The sequence below is a fragment of the Muntiacus reevesi genome, chromosome 2, assembly GCF_963930625.1.
Source record: "Muntiacus reevesi chromosome 2, mMunRee1.1, whole genome shotgun sequence".
Lineage (NCBI taxonomy): Eukaryota > Metazoa > Chordata > Mammalia > Artiodactyla > Cervidae > Muntiacus > Muntiacus reevesi.
Genome location: NC_089250.1, coordinates 94040525 through 94053517, shown reverse-complemented (window position 1 = coordinate 94053517; position 12993 = coordinate 94040525). Strand labels below are relative to the sequence as shown.

The following is a 12993-nucleotide window of genomic DNA, read 5'->3' as shown; positions in this document are numbered from 1 at the left end:
CACAAGTACTCTTTTGTTCTCATCTCCCCCAAAAGATGCACACACAGGAATTCCAAGCTTTAATCTGCCCCATAAAATGTCACGTGAAAAGTCCCAGCACCTGGTTGCTTTTTTCTGCTTGATTGTTCCTGTTGGAGTCTGGGAAGTGGATGTGGCATCCTGTTTCTTCCATCACCTTTTTAATATTGTTGCCCCCTTTGCCGATTACATGAGAATGTTCTGTGTGTGAGACATCCATCTTCAAGGTGACCCGATTGCTCTAAGTGGAAATAACGTATTATTTCTTGATGTATGAAAAAGGAAAGGACAACTCGTAAAAAAACACGTTTACCCCAAGGGAACAGGATTAACAAAAAGTGACCCAGTGAAAGTTCTTCCAGATTTCTTAAGATCATCTTGATCTATAAATTTTTCAATTTTTATCTATCTATCCTTGCTCATAAAAACTGTTTCATTTAAAGACAAATCTGTCAGAAGAAATAGCAAGATATACTCTTTACCAAGATAATTTTTTTGGACAGTAGTATTCAAGCCAAATTAGTTACAATTACAAATAGATATTATTCATGAAAATGAATTCAAATAACTGAAAAACAGGTGAAAAAATTGCAAGAGTGAATAAATGTAAGTTAGTAGAAATGCTGAACAGTGACAGAAAACTAGAAACAAAAATAAAGCTCAAAACTGAATAAAAAGTATTTACAAACATTTTCACAACTTCTCTATCACTGTATGTCAAATGTTACAAAGTAGGTAAATTATTCTTGCAGGTAAGAAGAAGAGTGAGGAAGAAATCACAAAGTATACATCTCCAGGAGTAAAATGCTTAAGTAAACCAGTACAGAGTATAATTATAGGCAGACTGTAATTCATGTATTTAATTTGGGGAAAAGTAGTGCCATAAAATTATAAAGACTAACATGAAATGTTTTCTCATTTATAAAATTGATATTGAAATTCTTCAGTCCTTACAAAGTAAAATTAAAAAGTCAAAATACAGCAAGATTTTAAAAAGATCAGTAGTTGTACACTTTCTGAATTCTTAAATTTTAAAATTAGATCCATTAAATACTTTGGTTTTTAAACTTAGTTATTTTAGTTAACCACTAAAAAAGAAAAAAGGCAGAGAGGAGCTAAGATGGCAGAGGAATAGGATGGGGAGACCACTTTCTCCCCCACAAACTCATCAAAAGAACACTTGAACGCTGAGCAAACTCCACAAAACAACTTCTGATCGCTAGCAGAGGACATCAGGCACCCAGAAAAGAGGCCACTGTCTTCGAAAGGAAGTAGGACAAAATATAAAAGATAAAAAGAGAGACAAAAGAGTTAGGGACAGAGATCGGTCCCTGGAAGGGAGTCTTAATAGAGAAAGTTTCCAAACACCAGGAAACCTTCTCACCTGCGGGTCTGGGGGAAGTTTTCAAATCTCGGAAAGCAACCTAACCAGGAAGAAAATTAAATAAAACGCACAGATTACAAGCCTAAAAGCAACTCCCAGCAGAAAAGTACCGCAGACGCCCGCATCCGCCACCAGCAAGTGGGGGCTGAACGGAGAGGAGCGGGTGGCATTGCTTAGGGTAAGAACTGGATCTGAATGCCCTGAGGGAGCTTACGTGAGATAGCAACTTAAACTGTGGGATAGCAAGAGAGAGAGAGAGAGAATTAACCTGCAAACAAACAGAACTAAGGACAGAGAAGAGCTAGTTGGCTGCGGACCGGCCCATCCCCTGCCAGAGGCAGGAGGCAGGGGGGAGGCGGGCGCCAGCCAAAGCCAGAAAGGGGTAAACTCAGCCCCAGAGACTGCATCCCCTACCAAACTGCAAACAGGGTTCCAGTTTCTAACCAAAGACTTCCTGAGATTCTGGGTGGTTGACATCCGCCGGGAGGGTCGCAGCCAGAGATCAGCTCCCAGAAGAGACACAGGGCGCACTGGACCTCCGCGCCTGGAAACTGAGGCTGGGGCCGGGAGGGGAGAAGCCGCACTGCACCTGAAGAGAGTGCGCTCCTCAAGCTCCTGGTGGCCTGAGCTGCTCGGGCGGGGAAGGCACAAAACGCAGGCCCAACCGAGTCTGCGCCTTTGCGGAGTACCCCAGAACCTGAACCTGAGCGGCTTGGGCCTGGGAAGTGCACGCGACTCAGGGCCCGCTCCCTGTAGGGCAGCCTGGAGCCTGAGCAGTGTAGACGGGGAAAGCACACGCGCCGTGAGCGGGGCAAACCCAGTGTGGCCGGAAGACTGCGAGCGCTCCCCACACACGCCAGGGATGTGTGTCTGCAGCGCCCCTCCCTCCCCACAGCAACTGAACAAGCGAGCCTAAACGAGAGACCACCTCCCCCCGCTTCTGTCGGGGCGGAAATTAGACACTGTAGAGACCGGCAAAAAGAAGCCAAATAAACAAAGGGAACCGCGTTAGAAGTGACAGGTGCAACAGATTAAAATCCCTGTGGTCAACACCAACTACACTAGAAGGGGCCTATGGATATTGAGAAGTATAAGCTGGAAAAAGGAACGATCTGAAACTGAACTGAACCCACACTGACCGCAACAGCTCCAAAGAAATTCCTGGATATTTTTACATTACTATATTTAATTAAAAAATTTTTTTTTCTTTTTTTTATTCCTCCATCACTCCTTAATTTTCATTTTTATAACCCACTATAACCTTGCAAAAAAAAAAAAAAAGAACCCTATTTTTAAAGTGACCTTCATATGTATTTCTTAAACTTTTTATGTTTTTGTTTTTTTAATATTGTATTTTTAAGAGGCTAACCTCTACTCTAGATTTTTAATCTTTGTTTTTCAGTATTTGTTATAAACTTTGGGCATTTAAGAATCCAATCTTCACTACCCATTTTTACTCAGGAGTGTGATTACTGGTTTGATTACTGTCTCCCCCTTTTGACTCTCCTTTTCTACCCCAGATCACCTCTATTTCCTCCCTCCCCCTTCTCTTCTCAATCCAGTTCTGTGAATCTCTGGGTTTTCTGGGCTGCAGAGAACACTTAGAGAACAGAGTACTACCTAGATCTGTCTCTCTTCTCTTGAATCCCTCCTTTTCTCCTCCTGCTCACCTCTATCTCCTCCCTACATCTCCTCTTCTTCATGTAACTCTGTGAACCTCTCTGGGTGTCCCTCACTGTGGAGAATCTTTTCACCACTAACCTAGAAGTTTTATTATCAGTGCTGTATGGATGGAGAAGTCTTGAGGCAACTGGAAGAATGAGACTGAAATCCAGAGGCAGGAGGCTTAAGACCAAAACCTGAGAACACCAGAGAACTCCTGACTACAGGGAACATTAATTAATAAGAGATAATCCAAAGCCCTCCATACCTACACGGAAACCAACCACCACCCAAGAGACAATAAGTTCCAGAGCAAGACATTCCACGCAAATTCTCCAGCAACGCAGGAACATAGCCCTGAGCGACAATATACAGGCTGCCCAAAGTCACACCAAACCCATACACCCATCTCAAAATTCACTACTGGACACTCCGTTGCACTCCAGAGAGAAGAAATCCAGCTCTACCCATCAGAACACAGACGCAAGCTTCCCTAACCAGGAAACCTTGACAAGCCAATCGTCCAACCCCACCCACTGGCAGAAAGCTCCACAATAAAAAGGAAACACAGACTACCAGAATACAGAAAGGCCACCCCAAACACAGCAATCTAAATAAGATGAAAAGGCAGAGAAATACCCAGCAGGTAAAGGAACATGAAAAATGTCCACCAAGCCAAACAAAAGAGGAGGTGATAGGGGATCTACCTGAAAAAAAATTGAGAATAATGATAATAAAAAGATCCAAAATCTTGATGGAGTTACAGATAAATAGCCTGGAGACAAGGATTGAGAAGATGCAAGAAATGTTTAACAATGACCTAGAGGAAATAAAAAAGAGTCAATTAAAAATGAATAATGCAATAAATGAGATTAAAACACTCTGGAGGGAACCAACAGTAGAATAATGGAGGCAGAAGATAGGATAAGTGAGGTAGAAGATAAAATGGTGGAAATAAATGAAGCAGAGAGGAAAAAAGAAAAAAGGATCAAAAGAAATGAGGACAACCTCAGGGACCTCTGGGACAATGTGAAACGCCCCAACATTCGAATCATAGGAGTCCCAGAGGAAGAAGATAAAAAGAAAGGCCATGAGAAAATACTTGAGGAGATAATAGCTGAAAACTTCCCTAAAATGGGGAAGGAAATAGTCACACATTTCCAAGAAACTCAGAGAGTCCCAAACAGGATAAACCCAAGGCGAAACACCCCAAGACACATATTAGTCAAATTAACAAAGATCAAACACAAAGAACAAATATTAAAAGCAGCAAGGGAGAAACAACAGATAACACACAAACGGATTCCCATAAGGATAGCAGCTGATCTATCAATAGAAACCCTCCAGGCCAGAAGGGAATGGCAGGACATACTGAAAGCAATGAAAGAGAATAAGCTACAACCCAGATTACTGTACCCAGCAAGGATCTCATTCAGAGATGAAGGAGAATTCAAAAACTTTACAGACAAGCAAAAGCTGAGAGAATTCAGCACCACCAAAGCAGCTCTTCAACAAATGCTACAGGATCTTCTCTAGGACAGGAAACACAGAAAGGTTGTATAAACACAAACCCAAAACAACAAAGTAAATGGCAACACAACCTTACTTATCAATAATTACCTTAAATGTAAATGCGTTGAATGCCCCAACCAAAAGACAAAAACTGGCTGAACGGATACAAAAGCAATACCCCTGTATATGCTGTCTACAAGAGACCCACCTCATAACAAGGGACACATAGAGACTGAAAGTGAAGGGCTGGAAAAAACATTTCACGCAAACGGAGATCAAAAGAAAGCAGGAGTCGCAATACTCATAGCAGATAAAATAGACTTTAAAGTAAAGGCTTTGAAAAGAGACAAAGAAGGACACTAAACAATGATCAAAGGATCAATCCAAGAAGATATAACAATTATAAATATATATGCACCCAACATAGGAGCACCGCAATATGTAAGGCAAATGCTAACAACTATGAAAGGGGAAAACAACAATAACACAATAATAGTAGGAAACTTTAATACCCCACTCACACCTATGGATAGATCAAATAAACAGAAAATGAACAAGGAAACACAAACTTTAAATGACAGAATGGAATAGCTAGACCTAATTGATATCTATAGGGCATTTCACCCCAAAACAATCAATTTCACCTTTTTCTCAAGTGCACACGGAAACTTCTCCGGAACAGATCACATCCTGGGCCATAAATATAGCCTTGGTAAATTCAAAAAAATGAAATCATTCCAGTCATCTTTTCTGACCACAATCCAGTAAGATTAGATCTCAATTACAGGAAAAAAAAAAAAAACTATTAAAAATTCAAACATATGGAAGCATGTTATTTACACACTTCTGAATGACCAACACATCATAGAAGAAATCAAAAAAGAAACCAAAATATGCATAGAAACGAATGAAAATGAAAACACAACAAGCCAAAACCTATGGTATACTGTAAAAGCGGTGCTAAGGGGAAGGTTCATAGCAATATAGGCATATGTCAAGAAACAAGAAAAAAAGTCAAATAAATAACCTAACTCTACACCTAAAGCAACTAGAGAAGGAAGAAATGAAGAACCCCAGGGTTAGTAGGAGGAAAGATATCTTAAAAATTGGGGCAGAAATATATGCAAAAGAAACAAAAGAGACCATAGCAAAAATCAACAAAGCTAAAAGCTGGTGTTTTGAAAAGATAAACAAAATTGACAAACCGTTAGGCAGACTCATCAAGAAACAAAGGGAGAAGAACCAAATCAACAAAATTAGAAATGAAAATAGAGAAATCACAACAGACAACACTGAAATATAAAGGATCATAAGAGACTACCACCAGCTATATGCTAATAAAATGGACAACTTCTTAGAAAAGTATAACTTTCCAAAACTGAATCAGAAAGAAATAGATCTTAACAGACCCATCACAAGCACAGAAATTGAGACTGTAAACAGAAATCTTCCAGGAAACAAAAGCCCAGGACCAGATGGCTTCACAGCTGAATTCTACCAAAAATTTAGAGAAGAGCTAACACTCAACTTACCCCAACACTTCCAGAAAATTGCAGAAGAAGGTAAACTTCCAAACTCATTCTATGAGGCCATCATCACCCTAATACCAAAACCAGACAAAGATGCCACAAAAAAAGAAAACTACAGGCCAATATCACTGATGAACATAGATGCAAAAATCCTTAACAAGATTCTAGCAAACAGAATCCAACAACATATTAAAAAGATCATACATCATGACCAAGTGGGCTTTATCCCAGGAATGCAAGGATTCTTTAATATCCACAAATCAATCAATGTAATACATCACATTAACAAATTGAAAGATAAAAACCATATGATTATCTCAATAGATGCAAAAAAAGCCTTTGAAAAAATTCAACATCCATTTATGATTAAAACTCTCCACAAAGCAGGAATAGAAGGAACATACCTCAACATAATAAAAGCTATATATGACAAACCCACAGCAAACATTATCCTCAATGGTGAAAAATTGAAAGCATTTCCCCTAAAGACAAGAACAAGACAAGGGTGCCCACTCTCACCACTACTATTCAACGTAGTTTTGGAAGTGTTGGCCACAGCAATCGGAGCAGAAAAAGAAATAAAAGGAATCCAGATAGGAAAAGAAGAAGTAAAACTCTCACTGTTTGCAGATGACATGCTCCTCTACATAGAAAACCCTAAAGACTACCAAAAAATTACTAGAGCTCATCAATGAATATTGTAAAGTTGCAGGATATAAAATTAATACACAGAAATCCCTTGCATTCCTATACACTAACAATGAGAAAACAGAAAGAGAAATTAAGGAAACAATACCATTCACCATTGCAACAAAAAGAATAAGATACTTAGAAGTATATCTACCTAAAGAAACAAAAGACCTATATATAGAAAACTATAAAACACTGATGAAAGAAATCAAAGAGGACACAAACAGATGGAGAAATATACCATGTTCATGGACTGGAAGAATCAATATTGTCAAAATGGCTATACTACCCAAAGCAATCTATAGATTCAACGCAATCCCTATCAAGCTACCAACAGTATTTTTCACAGAACTAGAACAAATAATTTCACAATTTGTATGGAAATACAAAAAACCTCGAATAGCCAAAGCAATCTTGAGAAAGAAGAATGAACTGGAGGAATCAACCTGCCTGACTTCAGGCTCTACTACAAAGCCACAGTCATCAAGACAGTATGGTACTGGCACAAAGACAGAAATATAGATCAATGGAACAGAATAGAAAGCCCAGAGATAAATTCACATACCTATGGACACCTTATCCTCGACAAAGGAGGCAAGGATATACAGTGGAAAAAAAGACAACCTCTTTAACAAGTGGTGCTGGGAAAACTGGTCAACCACTTGTGAAATAAAGAAACTAAAACACTTTCTAACACCATACACAAAAATAAACTCAAAATGGATTAAAGATATAAATGTAAGAACAGAAAGTATAAAGCTCCTAGAGGAGAACATAGGCAAAACACTCTCTGACATAAATCACAGCAAGATCCTTTGTGACCCATCTCCCAGAATATTGGAAATAAAAGCAAAAATAAACAAACGGGACCTAATAAAATTTAAAAGCTTTTGCACAACAAAGGAAACTATAAGCAAGGTGAAAAGACAGTCTTCAGAATGGGAGAAAATAATAGCAAACGAAGCAAGAGACAAAGGATTAATCTCAAAAGTATACAAGCAACTCCTGCAGCTCAATTCCAGAAAAATAAATGACTCAATTAAAAAAAATGGGCCAAAGATCTAAACAGATATTTCTCCAAAGAAGACATACAGATGGCTAACAAACACATGAAAAGATGCTAAACATCACTCATTATCAGAGAAATGCAAATCAAAACCACAATGAGGTACCATTACAGGCCAGTCAGGATGGCTGCTATTCCAAAGTCTACAGGCAATAAATGCTAGAGAGGGTGTGGAGAAAAGGGAACCCTCTTACACTGTTGGTGGGAGTGCAAACTATATACAGCCACTATGGAGAACAGTGTGGAGATTCCTTAAAAAACTGGATATAGAACTGTCATCCCACTCCTGGGCATACACACATACACATATATACAGCATACAGCATACACATACACATACAGCAATCCCACTCCTGGGCATACACACCAAGGAAACCAGAACTGAAAGAGACACGTGCACCCCAATGTTCATTGCAGCACTGTTTATAATAGCCAGGACATGGAAGCAACCTAGATGCCCATCAGCAGACGAATGGGTAAGAAAGCTGTGGTACATATACACAATAGAATATTACTTGGCCATTAAAAAGAATACATTTGAATCAATTCTAATGAGGTGGATGAAACTGGAGCCCTTTATACAGAGTGAAGTAAGCCAGCAAGATAAACACCAATACAGTATACTAACGCATATATATGGAATTTAGAAAGATGGTAGCTATAACCCTACATGCAAGACAGAAAAAAAGACACAGATGTATAGAGCAGACTTTTGGACTCTGTGGGAGAAGGCGAGGGTGGGAAGATCTGAGAGAATAGCATCGAAACATGTATATTATCAAGTGTGAAACAGATCTCCAGTCCAGGTTGGATGCATGAGACAAGTGCTTAGGCCTGGTGCACTGGGATAACCCAGAGGGATGGGATGGGGAGGGAGGTGGGAGGGGGGTTCAGGATGGGGAACACATGTAAATCCATGGCTGATTCATGTCAATGTATGGCAAAAACCACTACAATACTGTAAAGTAGTTAGCCTCCAACTAATAAAAAAATGAAAAAGAAAAAATGAAAATAGATAAACTTTTTTGGATATTGCAAAATTTTTAAGAATTATAGGATGAATAATTATTTTCTTTAAAAAGTACAACAGCAACAATAAGGAACAAAAAAACAGGGAGGAACAGATTAGAAATAATTTCAATGAAACACTAGATGGCAAAAATAGTGGTTAAGGACCAGACAGACTGGATTTGAACCCCACCTCCCCACTCATCAGCTATTATATACTGTGTAAACTCCCTAATATCTCTTTCCTGAGTTTGTTATGAGGATTGAACAAATTAATATTTATAAATAATGTAGCTAAGTGCCTGGCATAGAGTAAGTGATTTAGAAGTGTTTATTAAAATAAATTCACAGAAACAAGTATATATTTTTAAATATTTTCATTTCTCTATTGTCTCTCTACAGGTACTTGTAGAGAGAGAACATACCAGACACATTGTCAGATTTCATGCCATCACACACACAATGCTATACAGAACACAATTTTGGTTTTCCACTGATATTATAAAAGCGAATTTTGTAAATTCTTGCATTCTTTATTACTTGCTCTATATTAATCAAGATCAGTGTCTATTTCTGAAGATGGCATATACACACATAGGCACTTATACATAAACACATATATACATATACATATTATGTATTTAAGTATATATACATATATATATATATATATATAGAGAGAGAGAGAGAGAGAGAAAGTATTATTCAATTACCCAACCTGAGAGAACGTATGCAAATCTGAAACAGACCTTTACATCCATTATAGAATCACGTGCTTATTTTAAAACCCGCCATTACTTTCTCCTGGTTTTTCTTCTCCAAATGTTTCTTTCATAACAGCACGAATTAGCCCTTTGCAGAGACAAGGTTCTGACATCTGAGTGTCTTTAACATTCACTTACTTTTGTGTCTAAGACAGACATGATCATTTCCTTGGCTTCCTTAACATCTTCTTTCTTTCCAGAAACCTTAATATGGGGATCTGTAAGAAATCAAGAAAAAAGAGCTCATATGAAACCCCTAAGCCCTGTTTTAAAACTTATGTTACAATATAAGAAAAAACGATTCCATGATACATTCAATATTTGATTCATGCTAAATGTGTTGTCACTGTAATAAAAACAGAAATACGTAAAATACTCAAACTGTGCATTTATCTATGCTTTTTTTCCTTCTGAACACTGGCTAACCTATTTAACTTTAAATTTAATTGCAAAATAAGTATATCATAAAATTATTTTTTAAACAAGTGAGGAGTCTATATATTCAATTTATTACTTCATCTCTTGGTACATTCCAGGCCCTGTTCTAAAGGCTTGAAATGCACTGAATCATTCAATCTACACCATGGTTTGCTTTTTTCTTTTTTAACTACCAGTATTGTAAAGCAATTTCTTTATATAGTGAATATACTGCCTATTTTAAATTTCAGTGGTGACATCTCTAAAAATAAAGCATTTTTCAATTAAAAAAAAACCCCACAATGAAGTACCACTTCACAGTACAATAGTTAAAATGAAACAGACAATAATAAGTGTTGTACACCACAATTTTGTGAGGTTGTCTGCAAAGGAAACTAAGGCACAAAGCAGTTTAGCTACTTGGCCCAGAAAACCATTCAGGGGATGTTTATTACAATCCAGTGTCTTCCAACTCTGGATCCATACTTTAAATAATGTGACATTTAGGAGATATTCTTATAGGCCAAAGTTGACAGGAAAAAAACAATCTTCATTCAGGAATATTTAACATTTGTTCAGAATTAGTACTAAGTAAGTGACTAAGTATACACTATGTCTGCAGGAAACCACTCATTCATTCAGTAAAGATTTTCTGAACCTCTACTATGCTTCTCCAGCAGTCTCACATTTTCAATGGAGGGGGTGCTGGTTTGATCCCTGGTGGTGGAACTAATATCCTATATGCCACGATCAAATAAAGAAAGCCATCTGTCCACATGGACCTTATAGACTTGTGCAGGGAGGTAAAAATCAGTCAAATAAATAAATAATCTAGTATATTAGATGTAAAGAGCCTCTTGATGAAAGTGAAAGAAAAGAGCGAAAAGGCTAGCTTTTCTCAACATTCAGAAAATTAATATCATGGTATCTGATCCCACCACTTTATGGCAAATAGGTGGATAAAAAATGAAAACAGTGACAGACCTTATTATCTTGGTCTCTAAAATCACTGTGGATGGTGACTGCAGCCATGATATTCAAAGACACTTGGTCCTTGAAGGAAAAGCTATGACAAACCTACACAGCATATTAAAAAGCATATTAAAAAGTTGCACTCCACCTTCTTTATGACTCAAATCTCACATTTGTAATGACTACTGGAAATGTCATAGTTTTGATTAGATGGCCGTTTGTTGCCAGAGCGATGACTCTTTATTAATATGCTGTGTAGGTTTGTCATAGCTTTTCCTCAAAGGAGCAAGTGCCTTTGAACATCATGGCTGCAGTAACCATCCACAGTGATTTTGGTGCCCAGGAAAATAAAGTCTGCCATTGTTTCCATTTTTCCCCACCTATTTGCCATGAAGTGAGTTCTTCTAAACCAGGATAAACTAGGATAAGCAAAACGACTCACTGTAGATTTTATCAAACTACACATATTTCCTCATATTGTGATTTAACCCTTCCATCTCCACCTCACAGTCATCAAGGCCATGATTCATCAGTTCAGTTCAGTTCAGACACTCAGGCATATCCAACTCTTTGTGACCCCATGGACTGCATTACACCAGGCTTCCCTGTCCATCACCAATTCCTGAAACTTGTTCAAACTCAGGTCCATCAAATCGGTGACACCATCCAATCATGTCACTCTTTCGACCACTTCTCCTTCTGCCTTCAATCTTTCCCAGCATCAGGATGTTTTCCAATGAGTCAGTTCTTCATATCAGGTGGCCAAATTATTGGAGTTTCAGCTTCAGCACCAATCCTTCCAATGAATATCCAGGATTGATTTCCTTTAGGATGGACTGGTTGGATCTCCTTGCAGTCCAAGGAACTCTCAAGAGTCTTCTCCAACACCACAGTTCAAAAGCATCAATTCTTCAGCACTCAGCTTTCATTATAGTCCAACTCTCATATCCATACATGACTAATGGAAAAACCATAGCTTTGACTAGATGGACCTTTGTCAGCAAAGTACTGTTTCTCCTTTTTAATATGCTGTCTAGGTTTGTCATAGCTTTCCTTACGAAGAGCAAGCATGATTTAACTTCATGGTTGCAGTCAGCACCTGCAGTGATTTTCAAGTCCAAGAAACTAGTCTGTCACTGTTTCCATTGTTTCCCCATCTATTTACCATGAAGTGATAGGACCGGATGACATGATCTTAGTTTTCTGAATGTGAGTTTTAAGTCAGATTTTTCACTCTCCTCCTTCACTTTCTTCAAGAGGCTCTTTAGTTTCTCTTCACTTTCTGCCATAAGAGTGGTGTCATCTGCATATCTGAGGTCACTGATATTTCTCCCAGCAATCTTGACTCCAGCTTGTGTTTCATCCAGCCCAGCATTTCTCATGATGTACTCTGCATATAAGTTAAATAAGCAGGGTGACAGTATACAGTCTTGATGTACTCCTTTCCAGATCTGGAACCAGTATGTTGTTCCATGTCCAGTTCTAACTGTTGCTTCTTGACCTGCACACAGATTTCTCCAGAGGCAGGCCAGGTGGTCTGATACTCTCATCTATTTAGGATGGGAATTTTCCACAGTTTGTTGTGATCTACACAGTCAAAGGCTTTGGCATAATCAATAAAGCAAAAGTAGATGTTTTTATGGAATTCTCTTGCTTTTCTATGATCCAATAGATGTTGGCAATTTGATCTCTGGTTCCTCTGGCATTTCTTAATTCCCCCTTGAACATATGGAAGTTCATGGTTCACATACTGCTGAAGCCCAACTTGAAAAATTTGCAGCATTACTTTGTTAGCACGGGAGATGAGTGCAATTGTGTGGTAGTTTGAACATTCTTTGGCATTGCCTTTCTTTGGGATTGGAATGGAAACTGACCTTTTCCAGTCCTGTGGCCACTGCTGAGTTTTCCAAATTTGCTGACATATTGAATACAGTACTTTCACAGCATCATCTTTCAGGATTTGAAATAGCT

General features: G+C 38.3%; 1 protein-coding gene across 7 annotated transcripts in view; it reads right to left on the bottom strand.

Annotated features, from left to right (window-relative positions):
- The window catches only part of BICC1 (BicC family RNA binding protein 1), a 477034-nt gene that overhangs the window by 53404 nt on the left and 410637 nt on the right, over window positions 1–12993 (bottom strand). For all 7 annotated transcript variants that reach the window (XM_065922373.1, XM_065922368.1, XM_065922369.1 and 4 more), the window contains 2 exons: window positions 9772–9851; window positions 101–259 (listed from right to left, as the gene is read on the bottom strand). In XM_065922373.1, the coding sequence (XP_065778445.1) occupies window positions 101–259; window positions 9772–9851 (239 nt within the window). The remainder of the gene's footprint in view (window positions 1–100; window positions 260–9771; window positions 9852–12993) is intronic.